At 39.4% G+C, this 26,161-nt stretch overlaps 1 protein-coding gene across 7 annotated transcripts in view; it reads left to right on the forward strand.

The window, feature by feature from the left end:
* The window catches only part of LOC128019956 (lysine-specific demethylase 6A), a 47,654-nt gene that overhangs the window by 14,855 nt on the left and 6,638 nt on the right, over window positions 1-26,161 (forward strand). For 2 of the 7 annotated variants that reach the window (XM_052606386.1, XM_052606387.1), the window contains 15 exons: window positions 4,152-4,272; window positions 11,930-11,984; window positions 12,425-12,459; window positions 14,274-14,367; window positions 15,925-16,051; window positions 16,401-16,499; window positions 17,052-17,271; window positions 17,548-17,682; window positions 20,842-20,982; window positions 21,068-21,145; window positions 22,687-22,791; window positions 22,886-23,269; window positions 23,707-24,479; window positions 25,504-25,633; window positions 25,982-26,087. In XM_052606386.1, the coding sequence (XP_052462346.1) occupies window positions 4,152-4,272; window positions 11,930-11,984; window positions 12,425-12,459; window positions 14,274-14,367; window positions 15,925-16,051; window positions 16,401-16,499; window positions 17,052-17,271; window positions 17,548-17,682; window positions 20,842-20,982; window positions 21,068-21,145; window positions 22,687-22,791; window positions 22,886-23,269; window positions 23,707-24,479; window positions 25,504-25,633; window positions 25,982-26,087 (2,603 nt within the window). The remainder of the gene's footprint in view (window positions 1-4,151; window positions 4,273-11,929; window positions 11,985-12,424; window positions 12,460-14,273; window positions 14,368-15,924; window positions 16,052-16,400; window positions 16,500-17,051; window positions 17,272-17,547; window positions 17,683-20,841; window positions 20,983-21,067; window positions 21,146-22,686; window positions 22,792-22,885; window positions 23,270-23,706; window positions 24,480-25,503; window positions 25,634-25,981; window positions 26,088-26,161) is intronic. The other 5 variants (XM_052606384.1, XM_052606385.1, XM_052606388.1 and 2 more) reach the window with 3 other exon arrangements.

Raw genomic sequence — 26,161 nt, forward strand, 5'->3', positions numbered from 1 at the left:
TCTGCTGCCGTTTTAGGTAGTTGGGGTTGAAAGGACAGATGACAAGCTCGTATTTGTTAAAGCTCTTCATGTGTAATTTTATTGTTATTATTTTTAAGAAATCCTTTTTTAAATCATACTTTTGGTAAGTGTTTGCGCCATGTACAAATACTTAATGGATAGTTGATATCATTGCACAGGTTAAGGTTGGCTTAAAGTTCTGTTACATTGTGTCATGCTAAAGCATATGATAATATGTTTTGTGAAGTTAAGATCTGTACTTTTAAAACTGTGTAATAGAACTTTTTTTGGGATATTGTCTTTTCCCATAGATGACTTTTGTGAGTCATTGTAAAGCCAAGTTTTTTTCCTATGGTGATGTACAATGTCACAGGTGCTGTTGATGTAGTGTAACTGTTATTCAATCTGAAGCATTCCATTAGGTTGTTTTTTTGGTCCCATGTAGCTTTCAGGTCTTCTTCAGGTCTAATTCTTGCTTGCTTAGTAAATGATGAGGCAATCTTCCTGTGCCTTTCAATTCCTGAGCAGAAAACTGCGATGACTTGCTTCCCATTTTCACTCCGTTTCTCTCTCATTCTTGTGCACACTCATGCCAATCGCACTAATTCTGTGATCTTCAAGGCCAGAGAGGTCGAGAGACGATAATGATTTTCAATACTATAATAAGGTGATCTGGCCAGATTTTGTTTATAGTTTGTGATCCTAAAGTTTGTGGTTAAAATAATCTTACTTATCTTTCAGTTTTCTATTTGTGGAGTTTTCAGATAAAGCTGTGTGATTACGTGCTGGTAGGGCTGCACGATAAATCAAAATGAAATAAAAATCATGATTACGCAGAAGCTGCGATTTTCATGCATATCTTTCAGTGAAGCACGGTTCTGTGATCCATAGTAAATTTCCATCCGAAGGCCAAAGGTCGCTCCTTAACGGGGAAACTCCAAATACGCCTCGCAGAAGAAACCCAGGAAATGCCTGAAATCGCTACAGCTGAATAAACAGAATATTTCAATTCTTTCATTGATTCAACTTGACTAATAAACACACGACTACGACAATGTATGAATTATCTGTGTTTACCTTATTATAATTTTCATTATAATAAAGTATTTACTATTGATCACAGAACCGGCTTTACTGACAAGATGCACAAGATAATCACATTCGATTAATCGTGCAGCTCTACATGCTGGGTTGGTTGTGTCATGGGTTTTGGACATGTAACTTATGAAAGTATGAAAGTAACTTCAGTAGTTTACTGGCTTCTGGTACTCTTAGCAAATTAATTGTCCTGACTTGCTTAGATTTTTGGTTTGTATGTTGTATAAGTGGTACTGGCAGAACAAGTGAGTGGGATGTTGATGCTTGATGATGAATATTTGCAATTGGAAATCAAATTAACCAGCATTGGGACTTTGCTAACAAATCAAAGATTGATTGATTAATTGTTGATGATGATTTAATCAATAAAATGAATTGATGGTTGGTTAAGCAAGCTGCATAGTGTTGGGGTATGTGTGAATGTGCAAAACGCAGACAAAAAGAAACAAGCGAGTCGTTAGGGGTGACAGGCTAGTTCTATTGCGCAAATAATTAAATGTACAAATTATGCTTTTATTGTGATCCAAACTTTTAATGTACATTAAAATAAACAATACAAAGTCTTTGAACGTCAAATATTGGGAACAGCTCCAAAGCCCATCTCTTGTCTTATATCTTCATGTTTTTTTTTTTCCAATATTCCAAAGCAATGGACACCATTTGTGAATGAAAAGCAAATTATATTTTCAGTTTAGAATTGTATTTTCAATTTAGAAAAGCAAATTATATTTCCAGCACGAGCAAGACATTTATATTGGATGTTGAGCTGAAGGGAGAGCGTAATTGAATACCGGCAAATTATTGTTGTTGTTGTTGTTGTTGTTATTATTTCATTCCAATATCTTAATTCATTCCTATGACTTATTAGGGTGTACTTAACACTAGGCCCACTTGCCTTGAACTGAACCAGAGCGCGATTATCCCCCTCCCCACTCCACCACTGGTCTGCACTCACACTTGCACTAAACATTCTGGGATGAAGCATGCTTACATCATGTACGAGATAACCGAGAAAACCACTTTCACTAATAGAATGCCTAATAAAGATATAATTTATGCCATGCAGCATAAATGATACATGATACATGATTTTGACTTGCATGTATCAGATAATTATTACGGAGGTAGCTGACGTTAATGAAAGACTTTGCAGCTTTACTCGAAAACTACAATTCCTGTTCATCAATAAGGTGATAACCAGACCCATTATAAACATTTATATACCTTTTTTAATTAAATTAATTGACACACAAAATAGTTGCTGTTCTGTGCTCCGGCGTGGTAGGCAATCACCTATTACATGCGTACTATGCTCTGACCCATTTATTCCAAGCAAGCCAGGGATGGCTAAATGAAGAGCAATCACAATTAGGGATGGGCGATATCGCATGCGATTTGTCACGTGCATTTCGGCAGTAAAGCCAGTTCCCTGATTCTGCTAAATCGCCATCACCTGCTTTCAAATGGAGCGTGGAAAAAGGAACGAAATGTGTTAAAATTGAATGTGACGAGAGATAAAGACTGAAACCCATGATTCCGGCATCGAACCCGGGTAGGGGACCTAGTAACATTGCTTGGTTCAATCCCGGGACGAGCGCTGTGTGAACAAAAGCCAGATCTAATGCCGTGCCGAAGTGATGACGCATGTTATCGCGCGACTTTTACCGGCTGTTTTGAAGAAAGATCAACATTCGTGTCGAAAAAATATGTTCTAACTGTAATGAAGTTAGTTAGTTACTCACTTCCCGTACCGACGCCGAGATTGTTCGCTTGCTTTAATGAAAGTATAACGTGCCTAATGTTTTCGACTCGTACATTACACGTGTCGTTACGGGATCTGTACGGGTTGTGTGTGAAAGCACGCACATATCCTGGGTAATCAAATCTAGCGACCCGGAAAAATCTCTGGAACACTTTACCCCTGTATTTGCCGAAATGGCAGTGTGAAAGAGGCTGAAGAGATGCAGAAACCGGGTAAATAAAGTAAACGTTTATAATCCTCTTCGAAATTAAAGGATGAGATGGTGAGTAGATTATAAAAGAAACAAGAAATATTTTTAAAGTGATAGTTCACCCCAAAAATTATAATTAGCCCATGATTTTCTCACCCTCAGGGAATCCTAGGCGTTTCTGACATTCCTCTTTCAGACGAACACAATCACAGTTATATTTCAAATTATGCTGGCTCTTTCAAACTGTATAATGGCAGTGAATGGTGCCCCTGTTTTTGAAGCCTAAAAAAAAAAAAAGTGTATCCATCCATCATAAAACTACTCCACACGGCTCCGGGGTGTTAAAGGCCTTCTGAAGCAAAAAGATGCTTTAGTGTAAGAAAATATTGATCGAGCTTCCAGTCACTCAAGCAGGTGCGTTCACAACGTGCATTTGAGCGTATGACATAGGCGTAGCGAAAGGCGCAATGTAAGCTAATAAATACTGAGACTAAAAATTTTATTAAAAGGCTCTAGCGTATTTATTTGCCTGTCATATAGCTTTGGCTCTCCTGAGAGAGATGTGATTATCAGGGAATGAAGAAATTATGATAAATCTTTGTGTTCTGTTATGCAGAACTCTCACACACTGCAGTCGTTTGCAGAGAGAGCAGAAAATACTATTTGGAGGGAAGGGAAGAGGAGGGGATTGGGGCCATTGAGTTCAGTGGGCCGTGGCTCAGCAAAAACACTCTCTGTTTGTTTGAGCCAACATTGTATAAGCAAGCAAAACCCACTGCTGTGAGACAACCATGTGTTGCAATCTCTGTCAGAGGAGGAGATTGTGTGTGTGTGTGTGTGTCACTCTCTGTTGTAAATTTGAATGTCATATATACATGAAGCTCAAGTGTTTCAATAGTATTTCCATTGCAATGATGCTTCTGCTGCTAGCTTTTCCTTTTGAAGCTTATGCTCCATGCAGTTTTGATATTTGTTGCTTTAAATCATTCGTCACATTTAAATTTTTTTGATTGCTAATTATAAGTATATATATCATATTGTTTACATAAATGACTTTGTCCCTTCCTTGAGATTTATTTTGACGTTTCTTGTCTTCCACAGGGCGATTAAGGCATTTCAAGAAGTGCTTTACATTGACCCTAGTTTCTCAAGAGCCAAGGAGATCCATCTACGACTTGGCCTGATGTTTAAAATCAACACAGACTACGAGTCAAGCCTCAAGGTATGTCTTATGCATTTAGCAAATTTTTTAATAATTTTTTTTATGTGGTCTGTGTGGTGTTGTCTCTGTGTACTGGAAGCTTATGTCACTAAAACAAATTCCTTTTATGCGCAAGCATACTTGGCAATAAAGCTCTTTCTGATTCTGGTTTACATGTAGACTCAGTTTGGCTGTAGTCCTCAGACAACTTGCAATATAGTAAAACCAACATGACAAAGAATCGTGATGTAAAAAAAATAAATATCGTGCTATGATATTTTTGTCATATTTCCCACCTCTAAATTAAGGTGTTGCAACAGTCCAGTTAAAGACTAGATCCCATTCTGACTAAAATGCTGGGGAAAGCTGTGCATAAACCAATGCCCATAAACATCAATAAACTGGAGCAACTCCTCTAGAACGATGTGATAGTCATACAGAAAATGATTACTTCATGTTATTGCTGCTAAAAGCAATTGAATCTTAGGGTGTCATGAAAGGGTTGGTACACCCCAAAATGAAAACGTCATTAATTGCTCAACTTCATGTTGTTCCAAACCCATAAGACCTTTGTTCATCTTTCGAACACAAATTAAGGTATTTTTGATGAAACTGGAAAGCTATCTGACCCTCCATAAATAGCAATGCAACTGAAATGTTCCCATGTCCAGAAACGTAGTAAATACAGCGGTAAAACAGTCCTTGTGACATCAGTGGCACATGTTTTGTGCAAAGTAAACAAAAATAACATCATTAACTCCCCCGAGTTACGTCTTCCGCCATTTTTGGAGAGTACCCAAGAACGTGTTATAATCAGCATTTTTTACGTTCAGGGGAAAACTGTGCACATGAATGTAATCTCCATAATAAGTGTGGTTTACTCTTCGGGGAAACGCGTGTATACATTTTATAATTCTCTCTAAAATGGTGTCTTCACTGGAGATTTGTCTCTGGGGCTCATCTAGTTTTCCTGGTCTCCGCTGACATTCAGGGCTGTAAAGGTCATCTCTAGGTGCTCTAGGATCCACCATCTGGGCTGGATATGTACTGGATCCGAGTGACCATCCAATCTGGATACAGACTGGATTTGGTGGTCACCGTGACCTCTGAGTAAGAGAGAAACAGACTAATATTAACGTAGATGCCATTCTTCTAACACTGTAGCTAGTACATCGGGTGTTATGGAAAGTGTTCCTGGTTCCAGTTGACCGAATTAATGCAGCCTAAAAAGCCTTCAATGGATTTGAATAATATAAATGTGTTATGTGTAAGCCAGGTTAAAGAGATGAGTCTTTAATCTAGATTTAAACTGGCAGAGTTCTGCATCTCAAACAATGTTAGGTAGGTTATTCAATGTGCTTACTGAGTTTTCAAGTTCATGAGGTTTATGGCATCAGATCCTCAGTCAGATACATGGCTGTATACATTACATGAAATAGTCTCTGAATGGTTGTTTTACTCATCACGCAGACAGTCTATTCATAAGTGGCTGATTCTTATATAAAACTGCAGTGTCTGAATGTGTGTGAAATGCTGTGCATTCAACATTCCCAACCATCCTTTAGTCTTCTGGGTATTGTGAGCCAGAACAAATGATGGGGTGCTAATAAATCGCGAGAACTGCACGTGCAGCACGTCCTCCCTCTGCTTTGGGGAAGGAGTGGCAGGGGTTTGTTGGCAGGCAGCTGAATGTTCACCGGCTTTCTGTGTGTCCCACTTATGGCAACAAAGCCTCTGCTCTGAGTGCAGGCAGCAGTGCTGTCTTTACTCTCCCTGCATTCTGTGACTCTCTCCCGTACACAACCCTGCACTCCTCGAACATAACCCTCTGGTAAGTGTCTACCATAGGAGACAACAGGAGGTGATCTTGCTATTGCTCCTACGTTTTAAAATGATGTATCCATTGTAAATGCATACAGAACTTATTCAGTTCTCATGACAGAAATTGTTACTGTAGCTACAGCATAGTGGAAATGTGACCAATCTGATGTAGAAATATTAATGAAAAGCATTTATAACGCACTATATGGCTGCTGTAAGAATTTATAGTTAGCAATTTAAAGTTGTAGTATTTGATTCACTTGGATCAAGTATGCACTATGGGGCAGCTGTGCCCTGATGGTTAGAGAGCCGGACTAGTTATCAGAAGATTGTCTGTTCGATTCTCTGTGCTGGCAGGAGTTGTAGGTGGGAGGGAGTGAATGAACAGCGCTCTCTTCCACCCTCGATACCCATGGCTGAAGTGCCCTTGAGCAAAGCACTGAACCCCCAGTTGCTCCCCGGGTGCTGGATCTGTGTGTGTGTGTGTGTGTGTGTGTGTGTGTGTGTGTGTGTGTGTGTGTGTGTGTGTGTGTGTGAACTTGAATGGTTGAAATGCAGAGCACCAAGTACGAGTATGGGCTACCATACTTGGCAAATGTCATGACTTTCACTTTCACATTTGACTGACTATACAAGGTTAAAAAATGTATATATTTTAAGATTTGTCTTTCACCATTCTAGTTGACAGAAGCTGTACTTGTGTCCATTATCCATATATAAATTAAATGCACAGGGTTTTATATATATATATATATATATATATATATTAGGGGTGTGCACGGATAGTCGAACATTCGAATATTCATTCTGCTCTAATTATTCGATAAATAAAAATGATATTCGAATTTTGAAAAAAGTTTACTATAAAATCTAATTTGGTCACTTTCTGTGATTCTCTATGGCATATTTGAAGATTAATGCAAGCTAAAAAATTGTTAATGAATGAATAAGGGGCCGTTCACATCACGCCTAAAAACGTGTGGAAAACGCTAGGCGCGCCGCTTTCTCCTTTCCAAATCGCTCGGGCAGAAGTGCTCCTGAGGCGTCTGCCATTGCTAAGTAACAATGATGCGCTCTCTCCATGATGACGCAGAAATTTTATCAAAGGATAAATGGATTTGGAGCACAAAAAATCTCTTTCAGTAGCTCTGCTACTAAATTTATTTCAAAATGGCAATCCATATATAGCTATGATCAGCTGTTCCTTCATCTTGGCTGAGCTTTTCAACGTTGTTATGGGAAAGTATGAAGCTGAAGGTCTAGTTTTTGTCACATGACCTGCGGTGCGCTTGCGGCATTATGAAAAGTTGAGACGTTTTTAACTCGATGCGGTGCGGATGCACCTGTAAAAAACGGGCGCGTCGTACCACGTCGCTTGCATTATGAGGGCGCATACAGTGCGCCTACATTGGAAATAACGAACTTGAGAACATTGATTGCGACATTGTTGCGACATCTCTCAAGCAAAGAGTAAACACAGCTAACTTGGAGAATGCAGTGAAAACTCTTCTTCTCGCGTCTTCCCTAGACCCTCGGCACAAACATCTCGGGTTTCTCGATGAAAACATGAGAGAAGAAAAAAAACTTTTTGAACATTATTAGAACATTTCCCTTGATGCGAATGGTGCGGATGCACGAAGAAGTGGATGCAATGCTCACTCGTCGGAAAAGGCTGAGCCAGTTCTTCAGCGATGATTACAGAGAGTCCAGCCGAGACGAGTGGGAACAGTTCTTGCTGGAGCCATGTATTCCACCAGATGAGGATACCATTCAGTGGTGAAATGAAAACACAAAGTGCTTAACAAAACTTGTTCACTTAGCACACCGTTTTTCTTTGAGTCCCGACAATGTCTGTGCCGTCAGAGCGCGTTTTCTCCCCGGCCGGCCTTATAGTTAATAGACTAAGGAGCCGACTTCCCCCCCGATCATGTTTACATGCCCGTATTTCTTAACAAGAACATGTAAAACAACAGGAAAAAAAAGCAAAAAAGATTTGCTGACAGTTTAAAAGTTTAAAAGTTAAGTGTAGGCTACGTTCTACAATAGCCTAATTGCTGCAGGCTGCTTTTACATTTTTTCTTTGTTCACTTTTTTTTTTCTTTGTTGCTTTTAATCTGTACTTTTGTTTGTTTGCACGCATTGTTGAAGGTTTTCAGCTACAAAACACGATGTTTAATGTTCAAGCTTATTGTGTGTAAAAATAAATAAACGAATATTCAAATATTCATTTTTTTGTGAGCTCAAATATTCAAATGTGATATTTGCGGAAAATGCCTATCATATATATATGCACGCACACACACACACATATATATAGAGGTCACTTTGGCGTGGGTTGCTGCTATTTTGCTCCAAGCATGAACTGTATAAAGATGCTGTGTAGAGTTAAAATTGGCTCAAAAATGCATTTTATGGCAGCAGTGTTGCATTCTATTGCACTTCATCTTACTTTCTTTTCTTTTTTTACGAAGAGCACTTCCTGAAAGTGTGTTGGTTCCATTATTAGAACTCTTGTAACACCTGCTGATATGATGCAGTAAATAGCCTGCCACCTCCTGCTTTACTCATCCTTTTTTTTCCCCATGCTCTCCTGTTCCTCCGTCCCAATTTCCTGCAGAGAGCTAGAGAGCGAAAGCTTACGGCAGACATACTTTGTGTGTGTGTGTGATGAAAAATGCCTGGAGGTATAGAGTGAGAGAGAGAAGGAGAGGGCAGCGTGTCATCTCTCAGCTCCTGTCGCTGCTCTCTCTTGAATAGGAATCAGTATTAGAGAGAGAGAGAGAGAGAGAGACACTCTGGTAATCCTTCTGCATTATCTACTTGCCAGTCAAGAGCCATAGAGAGCGAGCAAGCGTGTAGGAAGCAGTTGTTCAGTGGAGATCAGCTCAGCACAAAGGGCTTTCTGTGGTCTGTAATCCTTGTTTTGTTTGTTGGACGATGTCTGTATGAAGCAGATAGATGTATGTTTTCTTGTTTTGACAGATGGTTTTGATGACTCGTTGGCATGTGAGTGCAGAGATTGATAAATGGTTGACTTTCAATGCTAGTTCATGGCTAAATTAACTCTTTATTACAAAACATTTTATATTTCCATTATTCCGAAATATTTGAATTTGGTGTCTATATTGGTTATGGTCTGTTAATTTGACTCCAGTGACTATTATATTGGACAGGCAAGCTATGAATGTGGACTGTTGGAAGTCATATCGGTCCTTTTGTGATCTGTCTTTGACGTCTTGTATGCTGGACATCAGGATATTGTAATGCATGGCCATGTTCCTTAGTTGTTGCTATGCAGGTGAAGGGGTTTTCTCTAGGTACCTCTATGCTGGGACAGGTTCATTGGTTTATTAGTAACCTGAGCAGCTGGTGATTCTTCATGTCTGTGGTTGTTAAAAGGTCTGTGATTAGTGTTGTGATCATGCTGCTTACAGGGATTGTTTCTGTGTCCCCTGCACAACATAATGTACAACACTAGCTGTCTCTAAATGCAGGATCACATCCTCATGACCTTGCTGTATTTCATTTCTTGAGTCAGAATCATCTGTAATGCATCTCATTTTTTTGCTTGTGTGTTGAAATCCTTAATATATTTTTTAAGCCTATTTAATTTTTTTTATTGGTCTATTTCTTCAGTAGATTTTTGTATTTTTGTGTTGTACCACAGCCCTCTACGGACACCTTGGCAACTGAATCGCCATTGGCTAGTAATTTTTTCCTTAACTCGCCAGACTGATATACATATATTATAAATATTTGTAAAATGGCACAGTTTTGGCACTCTAGGGCTGTGCAAAAAATCTAATGTGATTTTCATGCACATCTCATCAGTAAAAACGCTCCTTTAATTGGAAGTATTATCTCTAGCACGTGTGTTCAGATCAGGGTTGGCAGGTTTTCACAACAAATCCTGCCCTGTTGCTTCTCAAAACTAGTCCAAAACTAATCGCGATTCCAGGAAGTTCCCAGATTTAAAAAAAAATGCTTCCCGGGGTTAAAATATGTTTTTTTGTTTTTTTTGGCATGGTTGTCTTGGTAAAATTCGCATTTTAGGGGCTAAATATTTGCTGGATTCATGAATATTAATCAGGTTGTGTGTGTTTGCTGAAATTAATACAGGGACGGTAATAAGTGAGCACCAACCAATGATATTGCCATCTGCGCATTAGTTCTGCCTACTACCGGAAAACCTGGCAGTTCTTTTAAAGCCGAAGAATTCCAAAGGAACACCATTATTTTTACAGGAAAATACAACAAAGAATATCCTTAACGTGTAGCGCGTCAATAGTCTCTCTCTCTATCTCTATCTCTATCTCTATCTCTATCGCTCTCGCTCTCGCTCTCTCTGCCTGAGTGTGAGACAGAGCTGTGCATCCATTGAGATGAACTGAAAATAGCACATGTTTGATGCAGAGTGAAACTCTCAGCTAGTGTGTTCAGCGGGTGAAAATATATTTGTGCTAAACTTATACTTCGTCTCCAACTCACACACTGGTGAGTAAAATCTGAGAATTTATAAGCCATTAGTTAATATTAGACATCATTTAGTCGCCCCGAGTGGAGATTTAGTCGCATAAGCGAGCGATTTACTCGCAATGTAGAAGGCTTGTGTGTATATGTGTGTGTGTGTGTTCGCGCATATATATACACATACACCCACACACACATGCTTACGCTTTTGCTTGGCAACGCTAATTTTACTTAATTGCAATTATTGTCTGCGATTTAATCACAATTAATTGCATAGTTATGCACAAAACTAATAATGTTCAAAAGTAAGGTATTTTGCCCTTCATTTAAAGTAGGCCTATACTGCTATGTGAAAAAGTGTAATAACATTTAGTTTGCAAACACTTTAAACAAATAAGGTGCTTTTTACAGCAGTGTTCCTTTTACATAGTAGCAGTTAAAATATTTATTGTAAAAAATAAATCTCAAACTTAAAACCGTAATGTAATTAAATATAATACAAGTAATTTATAACTGCCAGGACATTAAAGTTTTTATAGAAAAATAAGTTATGCTCCGAGTCCAGAGCCTTGATCATAAAATTACAACAGGCATCTTCCTCTTAGAGACCTGTACAATCGTGGAACCCATCGCAGCAGAGTGTGGCGCGGGACAACACTTGATGGGCGAGTAGAGACTTGTGTGTGCGGGATGCAGGAGAATAATTAGTGTGTGCTCACACTAGGAAATCTTAACTGTGTACATTTGACCCCCAAAGCCTGGTTTGTTTGACAAATGTAATCGTTACATTTAGCAGTCCCTGGCTCGGTAGATAGAGGCGGTCAAGAGCGCGGTTCAGTTATATATAGTTCAGTGCGCGTGAGTGCTAACAGCACCGGAGTGCAGATCTTCTGATACATGCTGTATGACTGCGTGAATATTTCTGAGCGGTAAAAGCAATAGATCTGTAAAGCAATATATTGTGAGAGGGATGCATGTTATCACCGCTTCCCATATGATTTAAAATAATTAACCACAAAGTTAACAAAACCATTTACTCCACTGTGTTGAGCGAGAGCGCTTCACGTGCTATCGGAAACTTCCTATTTCCAACAAAATCATGATTACGAGCTTGTTGCATTCTTTTCTGTTAAAAAATTCAGTTGACAGTGGTTTGTGAATGTTGTGAATGCCTAAATAATATAACAGCATTGGTCGGAGAAGAAATGGTGCTTTCACTGTAGATTAAATGGATGGATCATTATGTTGTTATGATTGTTTGATGCCAAAATCATTTGGGCATATCTAACAGTAGGATTTCAGTATGACAATTTAGACAATCAGTACCTACTTTCTATAAGGGTTACTAACTGGATCCAGTCTAATCAAACTTTACCTTCTCTTGCAGCATTTTCAGCTGGCATTGATTGACTCCACACCCTGCACTTTGTCCAAAGCTGAAAGTAAGTACCCTCCAACTCGTGTTAATTTTTATTGCATATCTTTTTATTAGGACAGTGCTTTCAATTACATTGTGCATGAGGGGTTTTTTTTCAGCGAAGTGTGGTATCTCATTAAGAGGTTTTCATAAGAAAAAGGAATATTTCCTCAATTAGATTTTTCCTCTTACCATTTCCATCCTGCCTGAGACTGCAGTTGCCAAGGAAACTGCACGACTGGATTCAGCCGTGTGTTGCCTTGAATACGAGCAGTAATGCCATGCTTGAATTACACAAAGGGCAAGCTAATATTCTTTCTTCCTGGTGTCTGTACACCCATAAGCTGAAACTGTTAAGGCAAAGAACGCTGGTGTAATTTTGAGGCCTGATATCAGATTTAAATGCCTTGTTTCCATCAGAAAAGGATTTCCAGTATTGATCGGTTCTTCTTTTTGTCCCTACAGTTCAGTTCCACATTGCTCATGTATATGAAATTCAGGTGAGTGTTCCCCTTTTTTTCCCCTTTATTTAATCAGAATATGCAGTGTTTTATTGATACTCATGTTTTGGGGTATAATGCTCTATTGGTTCTGCATGGTATAGATGGAAACAGTGACTGTTTGCTTTTAGAGACATTGTTTCCTGAAATAAATTCCTATCCATATACTTTTGTCATAATAGTTACCCTGTTTAATTTGAAGCAAATGAAGATAAGGTTAAGTGGGAAAGGCAACGGGTGTTGAATCTGTGATGTCAAGCATTTAGATGACAAATCTGAAAGAAAAGAAAAAAAAACTTACTGGTATTTACATTCAAACTTTTATTAACAGAAATGCTGTATTGATATTTTAAGTAAAAAAGTATTATATTGAGGAGGTGGAGAAAGAAACATGTAAATATGATTTTCTTTGTGTGTTTTAGCGTTTCAATTGAGTTATTTTTAATTTCTAAAAGGGATAGTTTCCCCAAAGTGAAAATAGTTATTAACTCACTCTCATATTTTTCAAAACATGTATGAATTACTTTCTTCTGTTGAACACAAAATATATTTTGATGAATGATAACCAAACTGGTAGCCAGTGAGTTCAATAGTTGGTTACCAAAATTCTTCATATTTTTGTGTTCAGAAGAAAAACTCTTGCAGGTTTGGAACAACATGAGGGTAAAGTAATTTCCTTATACATTAATTTAAATAATTTTTAGGAACATTTTAGGAATTCCCAGTGAGTTCTTCATATTTGCCATGTGTTCAAATGCATTCAGCAAAGCATTGAACATGTAATGAAATTTGGCCGTTATTAGTGGTTTCAGAAAACACTACCCAACATTACTTTCGAAACATCCAATTCCCTGCTAAAACTGCACTACTACTTGCCATGATCACTGTTTTCATGCTACCGTCAGCTTGTCTGATTGGTAAATCTTGTGATTTTCACCAGTACTTCAAATTGAATTTTACACTGTCTGGAGCCCACTGTTGTGTTCTTTTGGCATTGTAAATGGCTGCTTGTAAAGGTGCAGGTTCTAGAGTTTAGAGGACAGTGGTGTTGGTCCTGGGGTTTGCTTTTGCTCAGTTTACTGCTTCTGCCCAAACGTACAGTCTTGATTGATGGATTTGTTTTTAGGGCGCCATCTTGAAGACATGCGTGTTCAACGAACTGATCCCCTCCCTTCCCTCCTGCTTTAGCTTCAGCTTGCCTTTAGTTAGTCTCTTGTCACTCAGCCAGTCCTTTCTGTTCAACTAGCATAGTTCTTATCCACTTAGCCGTAAATGAAAATGTAATGCAATCATATTAAGACATTTACATACTCATTCTTTCTATCAAAACTTTGCTGTAAACAATGATGACTGCACTAACCAGCCAATCAAAGCCTAAGTTTACCAATAGGTTGATTTTAATGTCCTTCACACAGATGAGTTTGAGTTGTTAGACCAGTGTTTGTGGAGTTGTGCTGCACAGGTTGGTCAGATATGGTGATCAGCTCCAGCAAAGATCTGTGTCAAGGTTGCTAAGAAAAACAAACACTTCTTCTGAGAGGGCTTCTCAAGTTACACTGATACAGAGCATGCCTCTGTGTGTCTGACTTGTTAAGTCTAGTCTGGTCTGGACTGACCCTCCCCCTGTGTTTGTCTGTCTCCTCCTGCGTCCCGGTGTCTGGCCTGGTAAGTGTCCAGTGTGTTTCCTCTTTTCTGGAGACCATACATTGTGGTCAGCTTGACGAGGCCCTTTGTGTCCACCCTGAGGGGCTGTAAAAAAGCACTGACCCTTTTGTGTGTGTAAAACATCTCTCCCCTTCTCTGTCTGTCTGCAGAAGAAATACCGCATCGCAAAGGAAGCTTATGAGAGTCTGTTACAAACAGAGAATCTCCCTGCACAGGTGAAGGCAACTACGCTCCAACAGTTAGGTGAGTGTGTTTTACTTGCTTCCTGCTTCCCACAGTCAGGGAAAAGCCTGGAAATATCAGAGTTTGTGATTTGAATGCCTGAAAAATTAATGGAAGATAATTAAATAAGTCATGGAATGTCCTGATTTCTGTCATTAAGTATTTTTCTAGTTCAGCTCAGCTATGAAATATTTAATCAACTGTAAATTACTGTGTAAATTGCAGTATTCATATAATGATCGTAATCACAACCAGCTGAAAAAAAGAAATGTTTGGGAACCTGGGCTTTATTTTCGATAGTGTGTTTCTTATGTAGATGATTGTTTGCTGTGTGATTTCAAACTTGATTAGTCACACTTTCTGCACAGATTTTGCATACAAGATCTGGATCCGATTGTGGTAATAAGGAATATATGTGGCAAAATATGGTAAATATTACTGTCTTGTTGGGGGGAAAAAAAGAGCATGTCAGGGGGAAGGGATGTTAATTTTATCTGTCATTTGCATTTTTGGAATTCTGCACAGCTGTTTGTGGAATTCTGCAGTTACAAATTCCACAGAGTTGTAATAAGATGTATTTTGAAATGCATTGAGAGAATATTTCATGTAGGTTTTTGAATCTTTTTTACACTTTCAGGTTAGGTAATTGTTCATCATAATTAATTCATTTAGAGTTCAGACAATCCTCACTAATGTATTGCATCATGCCATCTCCCCAAGTGCTGCTAGTGGTGTTCTCAATAACAGCATCCCCGAATGTACAGTCCAGGTTTTCTAAGATATGTTCCAGTTCTTGAGGGTGTGCAATTTTGTCAGGTGCAATTGCTAATAATAAATGTGCAGATTGCTTTTTGGATACCATTGTGTGGTTAGAAATCTGAGCTAAGATAATCCATAAACTTGAAAGTGGCACTAATGAGCAAAGCACTCCAGGAAGGAGCGGTCTGCAAGGTACTTTGAGTTAAAAGCATCAATAAATCATGAAATGATTTAAATAATTGGCACAGTTGTGAGTTGTGAATCCTCACACGAGCTTCTTTCTTTTGCTAGTCCCAAAAGAAAGCAAAAAAAAAAAAAAAAACGGCTGCCATAAAACCATTGCCACGTTGCTCCTGCAGTTGTCGGCAGTGGTCTGGTTGCTGTAGTAACGTGTCCCGGGTGCAGGCGTTTGCCACAGGTGTTAAGAGCTCGGCTGGGATCAGTGCCTGGGAGAAGCCAGGCCACATGGGGGAAATTCTTTGTCTGCACACGGCCTCATTCTCCTTAACAACCTCTGGGTGGTTGGGAATGGAGAGGAGAGGGGCTGTTTGGACACAACCATTTCTCCTGGGACCTTTTGAAGCTGCTGGTGGTAGTAGAGCCCCCCCCCCCCACCACCACCCGATCCTACTTTGCCTCATCTCCCCACCCTATCCTGAAGACAGCAAGAACAAACCATTTGCTCCCTTTATGAGTACCAGTGTAACAGCCTCCATGGTGCACAGTGTGGCTTCTTGTTGAGGGAGAGAGTGTTCTAGTTTTTTTTTGTTGAGAATGCGGTTTCTTATATAGTCCTCATGTTTCCCATCACTCCCTCAGGCTGGATGCATCACACGGTCGAACAGTTGGGAGATAAAGCCAACAAGAGCAGCTATGCTATTCAGTGTCTGCAGAAGTCCCTAGAAGCAGACCCCAATTCGGGACAGTCTTGGTACTTCTTGGGCAGGTAAGCAAAAATTTACTTGAATTAAATCCCACTTCCACATACATAACATTACATTGCATCGTTTAAATGTTTTAAATATATATACATGTATTGTTTTTGTAACCATATATGGTTAGAAATTACAATGTTGAAGTTATATATTGAATAGATTTATACAAAGATTTTAGCTTGTGCCCTAAAGTAGTCCTGTCAAGTTGTTTATGAGACACTTTTTAGTTTGTGTAAACCAAACTTTTCAAACGATGCATAAATGGATATCTTAAATCCAGTGTAATTTGCTGAAAGTGTCTTGTCAAACACAAAAAATATAATTCTTAAATTTTAAGAGGTGTTTTTGCTTGTCATGCAGGTGTTACTCCAGTATTGGGAAGGTCCAAGATGCCTTCATATCTTACCGACAGTCTATTGATAAGTCTGAGGCCAGTGCAGATACATGGTGCTCTATTGGGTAAGCTCTAAATGAGACGCATGTTGTTTGTATGGATTTTTTTGGAAGCTGGGTGTAAATGGGGTCATTTGGGGCTGATGTTGCCTCAGGCATGTTCTCAGGGGAGGGACAGGAATGCTCAAGACATTTAAGCTGAAGCGTTCACCTCAGAGCTGTGTAATCACCTTCTCACCATCCTAACACTTAAAGCAACCATGTACAAACACAACGTTTTCACCGATAGGTTGCCAAAACCCTTTTACCATATTGGACCACAAGGTACCTCCCAAAATGTCAGCAAAGCTAATCAGAAAATAAGAAATGGTTTATTTGTATATAGTTGTTACTAAATGCTGAAATGTTTTGAAATGTTTGTGTATTGCACATCAAAATAGAAACCAAGCAACCGCACAAATGTTTCGACACACCATTGTTGTCATTTGTGGCTTGCTGTGACAAAATCAAATATGGAAGATATGAATTGTTGCTTGATGTGTCATTCTGTGGCAGCTAGTTAGGTTTGTTTAGCTTTCCCTTGTTTACCATTCCTCTCTGCTGTGTTTGTGTCTCCAGTGTGTTGTATCAGCAGCAGAACCAGCCGATGGATGCACTGCAGGCATATATTTGTGCAGTGCAACTGGACCACAGCCATGCGGCCGCCTGGATGGACCTGGGCACACTCTACGAGTCCTGCAACCAGCCGCAGGATGCCATCAAGTGCTACATCAATGCCACATGCAGCAAGTCCTGCAGTAACATCCCAGCTCTGACTGCTCGCATTAAATGCCTCCAGGTAGAGAAAGTGCTTGCACTTGATGATATCAGAAGAGGAAGTGTACATGTATCATTTTAATGTCCGTCATTTTTTTTTTTTTTTTGGATGGGGGGGGGGGGATATTTGTTTTTCAGCTCCTTCCTGTTTGTTGAATCATATCCCCTTGTCTGACATACTATACACTGAGAATATGTGCGTCATTTTCATCTGTGATTTGATGCATACCACCATTGCATTGACTTAAGCTTACCTGAATCCGACGTTGAACATGTTTTCTGCGCAATCTTTTTCTAGGCTCAGTTGTGTAATCTTCCACAAGGTAGTTTACCAAGTAAAAGTAAAATGCTCCCTAGTATTGAGGAGGCATGGAGCCTACCAATCCCAGCAGAGCTCACCTCCAGACAGGGAGCGCTCAACACAACACAACAGGTGAGAACAGATAAGCTAGACAAGCCACTCTTACACCATCTAATGGTTTTAGACTCATAAAAATGATTTTGGTAGTGGTAGCTTGGACAATGTGGCGTTTTAAAGAAATATTTTGGGTTCAGTAGTACAGGTTGAGCTTAACACCATTTGTGGGTTATTTCTACCACCGATAACAATTGAAACTTGTTACTTAATTTGTATTTATTCTTTTTAAAAGTAAATGTTGTGGCAACAAGGTATTTACTGTTACAGTACAGCCAGATAACACTTAAAGGGGTCATATGATGCGATTACAATTTTTCCTTGCTCTTTGGAGCATTACAACCTCTTGGTGCATAAAGAAGATCTGTAAAGTTGCAAAGAATAAAGTCTCAAATCCAAAGAGATATTCTTTATAAAATTTAAGACTTGTCCACACCCCCCTAAAACGGCTCGTTCTAACACGCCCCCACATCTCTATATCACTGTGTGGGAAGATTTGCATAATGCTGCCCGGAATTTCATGCAAAGAAAGAAGGCTTACCTTTTATTCTCGTTGTAGTATTGTTGTTGCCGCCGCCATGTCGTATAGAGGACACGACTAGAAATCATGTTTATGCTGGGTTTTATGTTTTTCTCGTCGCTCAGGCTGGACAGGGCATCACAGTATGTTAATGGGAGTAACATTTCCATCACAAGCTTGAGGTATTTGGCCAATCAGAGCACACCTCGCTTTTCAGACCGATGAGCTTTGTAAAAATCGGCACGTTTCAGAAGGCGGGGCACAGAGGAGAAACAATAATGTACAGTATGTGGAAAATAATTTTTTGAACCTTAAACTGCATATAAACATTTTATTACACCAAATACACCAAATAATGTTCTTTTTAGCAGCACCATATGACCCCTTTAAATATAATATATGTACACTACTAGGGCTGCACGATATTGGGAAAAATTTACATTGCGATATTTTATTTTTCTGCGATATATATTGCGATATGAAATAAAAAAAAATTCTTACAAACAAAAATGGGGTGAGCAAACTTACATTCTCATTTTAAATTATTTAAACATCGACACCATCGTGTCAATTGATTAATATGCGCGAGGGAGAGAGAGCAAGACAGCGCTTGTGTTGTTTGAAGACAGACATTTTTTTGAAGACGCGCTTTGCGCGCGCGCTCTCTCTCTCAGGCCAGTGACAGGTGCAATATAAATAGGCCCCGGTTTTCCGCGCGGCTTGAGTCTCATAAGACGCACGTCTCATGCAGGCAGTCTGCAAGCTCTAACCTGTTAACATGGGAGCCGAATTAAAAACGGACACGCCACGCAGCTGAGAAGCCGAGTGTGTCGCCGGCCGCGCGCTCTCTCTCTCTTGCGCGCGCTCTTTGGCCCCTACAGTTAATGAATAACGGATCAACTACGACAGCCTACATCGCACATCCTGCGATGTGACTATCGTGGATTTGTACATCGCGATATCGATGCTTAAACAACCCATCGTGCAGCCCTATACACTGCCATTAAAAAGTTTGGGTTCACTAAGATATTAAGCGGCACATCTGTCAACATTGATAAAACATTTTCTTGATCACCATATCAACATATTAGAATAATTTTGTTATAAATTACGTTTAATATAAAATGGTCTTCTTTTTCTTCCATATGTTAACCATGTTTTACTATATTGCTGTTTTTACTATGTCAAATAGATGTACCTTTTTTTTTAAAGGGTTAGTTTACCCAAAAATGAAAATTGTCATTAATAACTCACCCTCATTTGTTCCAAACCAGTAAGACCTCCGTTTATCTTCGGAACACAGTTTAAGGTATTTTTGATTTAGTCCGAGAGCCCTCAGTCCCTTCATTGAAGCTGTGTGTACGGGTCAGTTAGAATTTGTTGAAGCATCGAAAATAAATTTTGGTCCAAAACTATATGACTTAATTCAGCATTGTCTTCTCTTCCGGGTCTGTTGTGAGAGAGTTCAAAACACTGCAGTTTAGTGATATCTGGTTCGCGAACTAATCAATGTAACCTGATCTTTTTGAACCAGTTCACCAAATCGAACTGAATCATTTTAAACGGTTCGCGTCTCCAATAAGCATTAATCCAAAAATGACTTAAGCTGTTAACTTTTTTTTAATGTGGCTGACACTCCCTCTGAGTTCAAACAAACCAATATCCCGGAGTAATTCATTTACTCAAACAGTACACTGACTGAGCTGCTGTGAAGAGAGAACTGAAGATGAACACCGAACTGATTCTTTCGGTGATTGATTCTGAACTGATTCTGTGCTAATGTTATGAGTGCGGGTAAACCAAAGGCTTGAATGAAGAGCAATCATCGCCAATGACATAATTACGTCGAGCGCAAAAGAACTGGTGAACCGTTTTTTTTTTTTTTTTCTCAACCAGTTTATTGAATCGAACTGTCCGAAAGAACCGGTTCGCGGAAAAGTACCGAACTTCCCATCACTACTAGTGTAAATCTAAAATATCTTAAACCGTGTCATTAATGAAAATTTTTGGGTGAACTAACCCTTTAAGCATTAGAAATTTCTTTTGAAAACATTTAACAAATCTTGCTGACTACAAACTTTTGAAGGGTAGTTTATGGCTGTACATTTGGTAGCAGTTGTTTTGAATCAACAGAAGCCCCATCAACAATTTTTTTTTTTTTTTTTTTACGATTAAGCTTATCTGTATCGAACCTGTGATATTCCTTTAATGAAACATCAAATTGTGTGGTAAGCCCTTCATGATTAAGTACCACTAAAAGGTCCTTAATTTCCAGTCATACAGAACAATGTTGTTATTAACATTGCTTCTGGAGAATAATCTTAAACTGCAAAGGTTTAAAGTTATTTCCACTAGTTCATTAGACCATAGGACTCATCGGCACACATCATCTTTTGTTTCAACATATTGGTCACTTATTTTGGGGAACAGTTTAAATCTACAAATTGCATATATTTCTCATAAATTGAATTGAAAAATTGTTAGTCAGAAAGTTGCATAAACTTTCTCTTGACCTGGACTTTTGCTCATTGTGTAACGGAGAAGTTTGACGTTGAAACGTCAGTATTGATGCTTCATTGTCAAAAAACAATTTGGGTTGCTTTAGTGAAATGTTCATGCAACTGTCCTAGCTGCAATTCTGTATTTCTTGCCAATAGCAGAATACCTGCAAAGCTCATCAGAGCAATGAAGGCCAGTCCCAAGTCCCAGGCCAGTCTCTTCCCTCTCATATGGTTTCTGGCCAGACTGATGACCAGTCCATCCCAGCCAAAAAGAAGAGGACTGCTAGTCCAGCCAGGGTACGAAAGGAGAGCATTTTAGTTTAATCTATTACAGCTGTCATGTAATGTTTGATTATTTATGGGTTTCTCGTCCCACCATCAGAATTCACCTGTTTCCTGGGCAAATGTTCCAGGTCATCATCAAGTCCCCAACTGGAGTTTAACCCCACAGAATCTACAGGTTGGTTGCTCATTCTGGGTGTTTCTACATCTGTGAACAGTTCAGCTTTGCTATCACAGGAATAAATTACATTTCAAAGTATATTAAAACTGATAACAGTTCTTTTAACCTGTTAACAGCACACCCCCTATTATGGGTCTTACAGCTGAAAATGACCTACCTAACTTAAAATTGCAATAGTTTCTAACTTCAGTGTGCTACACACACAATTGTGGTGTCTTTGAAAAGAAGTTACTAACCATCCAGAGTTGATAATGCTCAATAAGATAAAGTTATAGAAACTGACGTACCTTGAATATTTTTTTACAACACTGATTTTTTTTTTTTTTTTTAATATAAAAATACCTGAAATCATTACTGGAGCAATTGGTTTAACATTTATTCATTTAGCCGACGCTTTTATCCAAAGTGACTTACAATTGCTATATATGTCAGAGGTCGCACACCTCTGGAGCAACAAAGGGTTAAGTGTCTTGCTCAGGGACACATTGGTGTCTCACGGTGGATTCGAACCCAGGTCTCTCACACCAAAGTCATGCGCCTTATCCACCGTGCCAACACCACCGTTTACCATTTCACCGTACACCACATTTTAAAGTCACATGTCTCTCAGTTTCTGTTTCAAATCTGAAAATGATGCCATGAAAATGAGATTCCTGTCTAGTCCACCCCCCACCCATGTAAATATTTACAAAAATACCCATCATGAGATAGGTGCGTCACAGCTCACATCACAAGCTGTCACATGAGAGCACCAGAATTCAAATAAACAATATTCCGCTTCTCTTTGACATTTTTTTCTTCTTTTATTTAGTGGTCTCCTCCTGTTAGTGACACTGTATGCTACAAAACCATGCTGTTTTTTATTTTATTCAAAAAATACTAGTGGTCAACCAATTTGTGTTTTTTGACTGCCGATAACTTGGAAAGCAGGGTGGCCGATATAAAGCAGAGATAATTAAAAAAAAATATATTATTATAAATATTTAAGAAATTTGAAATAATTTGACAACGGATTAAAAATGTGTAAAATAAACATACTTAAGATTAAAATGTTTTTCACAAATAAATATTTTATTAAATTATAATATAAAAAAAGTAAAGACTGTAACCAACAGTTTAACCCTTACCTTTCTTACTAAACTGATTATGCATGTTTTGATGTGTACTGCTTACACAAATTTAGCAAATACATTCCTCATAAGCTTTCCATTGGAAAACAGCGATCTGTCATCGATGCTTGAGACTTAAACCTTCATAATGATATATAGTTTGTATTGATGAATTTTGGCCCGTCTCATTTAATCTATTCATAAACATTAACACATGTAAACAAGATCCTTCAGTGCTCCGGCGTCCAGGTATAGGATAACAGTTTAAATTGTAATAGTATTTTACAATGTTACTGTATTTTTTAATTCGGTGAGCCATAAGAAACTTATTTCCCAATTTTTTTTAAAAAAATCATTAAAAGAAAACCTTGATTCCTAAGAACTACCCAAAGCATACTAATCAGGTTTTTTTTTTGTTTTTTTACTCAGCTTCTGGACCAGTTACGGACCAACAGAGCTAATCTGAAGCCAGTGCAACTGCAAATGCTGGAACAGTTGGAAAAGCAGCTCAGTCTAATGCAACAAAATCAGCAGGTATGGATCATGTACAGCGGTGCATAGCAGACTGCAAACATTTTGTTAGATTTTAATATTGATGGTTTGCCATCACTCTTGCTCTGCCCAACAGACGAGACTGAATGCTATGGGTCAGATACGACCCAGTGTGTCCAACGGTCCTATAGCCGACCCCTCACTGCTTATGAACTCTAATTCCACATCATCCTCTCACCATCCACACATTGCTCTTTCCCGCACTCCTTCCACCCACTCACGATGCGCTGCTCAGCCAATAGCCAATGGACCTGTCCCTGCAAGCCCCGCCTCATGCACGGCTGGAAACTTGGGTAACACAGATGCCGTGTCTGTGGGCAATAATCACCTCCCAGGAACGGGGAGCAACGGAAACGTGCCTTACTTGCGGCAAAACGCACTACCTCATAACTGCACAACCCCTACCAGCAGCAGCATGGATGATGAACCGTGGAAAAGCCAACACATCAACTCCACTCAGGTGAGATTATAACGTCCTGATCATTATTATCATGTTATGTACAATATTAAAGTTCTTTAGAATCGCTGTGTGGCAAATAAACCACATTTCAGAAATTTCTCCCGCTCAAAATTTGTTTGTTTTTTTTCTGAAGAAAGGTAAATATAGTGATGAAAGCAAAAATATTACATGTCATTGATAAGTATTTTTGTTGAACCGGGTTCAAAATTAAAATTTCTACCTGAGATTTGGAGCCAAATTACAGAGGGGTAAAATGACTTTAGAAAGATTGTGACATTCTTTTTAGTGTAAAAATAAGGTAAATGAGCAGGCACCATTATATATTCAATATCAACTAACAATATATTGTGCTTCTCTAGTTTTGAATTCTTAGGGTAGAATGTAAGATGTATTTCACTGATTAATCCAGTTTTTCTTCCACTTTGTCATTATTTCAGGGGCTTCAGAAGAGTCCAGGTTCATGTTCTGCAGGTCCTAATGGCGAACAGCCTTTCTCTTCCGCTGGGCCTTCCCAGCCTACCCCGGCAGCCGGCACTGGCGTTCCAAATCAGGCCGGACGTTCGGCCACAGCCAGCGACACGTTAGCGCCAGAGGCCAGTCACAATCACCTCCCCTCCCTTAGCTCCCCTCACTCTGCTACCTCAGGTGGACAGCAAGGCATGGTTCACACCAAAGAGAGCAAGCCTTCAGGAAATGGGCATTCCGCAGGGACGCCTAACAGCACTGCCACTGCAGAAGGACTGCCTAATCATGTCCATCAGGGCCAAGCAGACGCTGCTGGGGCGAAACCCTGCTCACCAGGTGTACTTAGTTCAGACAATCCTCAGCTCTCTGCCTTGTTGACTGGAAAAGCCAATGATAGTAATAATAGTAATGGTGGTGGATTGATGGCAGCCTGCACAAAGGTTAACAACGTTCACCCAAGTCTGCACCTGGGGCTTAAGGCACAGGAAAACTCGGTGGCCTCCTCGCCGAGTTCTGCCATGTCTACAGCCACACCCTCACCCAAATCTGCAGACCATCACAACACTCAGAACAGTGTTAACATCCTTAACAGCCCCAAACTCAATGGCAAAGGTCTAGAGGACTCTCAGAGCCCGTTGAAGGTGGCATCTCCACTGGTTTGTCATAAACCCACGTCTCCCTCGTTCACCCCGTGGTCCTCTGTCTCCATCTACCCCAGCTCCAGTGACGTGCTCAAAGCATGCAGGTAAGTTACTCATTCTTGCTTGCATATGAGCCGAGTTGTGCAGAATTCCAGACCGATTTCTTGATCGGTTTTGTGCTGTTTTTTGGTTATGGTTATACTAAGCCACCTTAACAGGATTATCAGCTTTGTTTGTGTGCATGTGATTACATAGCCCCATCATCACCTTTTCTGGCATAATATAAATCCATCCTAGTTGATTTGGTTTAAATCTGCTGTAAATGATGTTTTAGGCTGATGACTTGATGTATTGTTTTGATTTGTGCTAGAAACAGATTTGCAGTGGTGAGCTGTTAATTATTTGGAAGGTAGTTGAAATAGTGCTTTTGTTTAGTATTATGTTTACAGACCCTGACATTTTCAATACTAGTGTATGCACACTTTTATTTGTTTATTTATGCAGTGCTAATTTCATATGCATTTAACCTATGTAGTGACTAGTAATAAGCAAGATTCCTGCTTGCAAAATATTTTCTATGCCACAGCATAGGAAAAAAGAGCTATTCCATCATTAATAATGGCAGAGAAAGTACCACACGAGACTAAGGTGCAGAAAATGTCAAGCAGTCGAACTTGTCAGTTTTCACAATCACCAAGGTTCCGCTTCCAAACAAAAAACAGCATGACTACGCTCCAGCCTCAGTTGTAATTATTTAGAGAAATTTTAGTTACCGAACTTTTGACCCTCTGGCATGTTGGTTAAAGTGGGACATTTCGTCAGTGCTTACAGTCTTATTAGACTGTTTGTTTTGATTGGAATGGCTGTTGATGGGGAAGGACATTGCCAGTGTGTATCTGTCTCTAGTGAACTTGGCTTGTGGCTCCACCTGTGTCTAGAGAGCAACAGCACATGTGCTGACCCTCAGTGTCCCCATCATGTAGATATGAATACATCAGAGATTACAGTTTTCACCACAGCATGCACTCTATTAAAATGAGATTTGGATATAAATTATCTATTGTATTATTATATTCTATACAGCCATCTGGACATGCTAATTAATATCTCATGAAATGTATTTTACAGAAACCTAGGGAAGAATGGTGTGTCCAGTAACAGCATCTTGCTGGACAAGTGTCCCCCTCCACGGTTACCACCTGCACCCTTCCCTCCTCTGCCAAAGGAAAAGCTCAATCCTCCCACACCTAGTATTTATGTGAGTGAAACATCATCAACATCTGACACTGTGCAGCCTGGATGCTCTTTATCTACTCTTTTAGTTTTACTACCATCATACTATTTACTAGTCAAAATACAAGGCAAAAAAACCCTTTTTTTTAATTTCAAGCTTTTTTTACATTTATGCATTTAACTGATACTTTTATCCAAAGTGACTTAACAGTGCATTTGGGCTATACTTTCTTTACCAGTTTGTGTATTCCCTGGGAATTGAACCCACAACCTTTTGTGCTACTAATGTAATGCTCTACCACTGAACCACAGGGACACTTTTTCTCCAGTTACCAATTTAGTTACCTAAACCAACTTTTTAAATCCTTGTCAGTTGGAGAACAAGAGGGACGCTTTCTTTCCACCTCTACACCAGTTCTGCACAAATGCAGCCAACCCCGTTACAGTGATCCGTGGCCTGGCTGGAGCCCTCAAACTAGGTGAGAGTGTGTTTCTGGGTACTTGTTCACATTTGACTGCTTGCCAAAGCACTGCTTACGTGCGAGCACTAATT

Source organism: Carassius gibelio, chromosome A9 (genome assembly GCF_023724105.1).
Source record: "Carassius gibelio isolate Cgi1373 ecotype wild population from Czech Republic chromosome A9, carGib1.2-hapl.c, whole genome shotgun sequence".
Lineage (NCBI taxonomy): Eukaryota > Metazoa > Chordata > Actinopteri > Cypriniformes > Cyprinidae > Carassius > Carassius gibelio.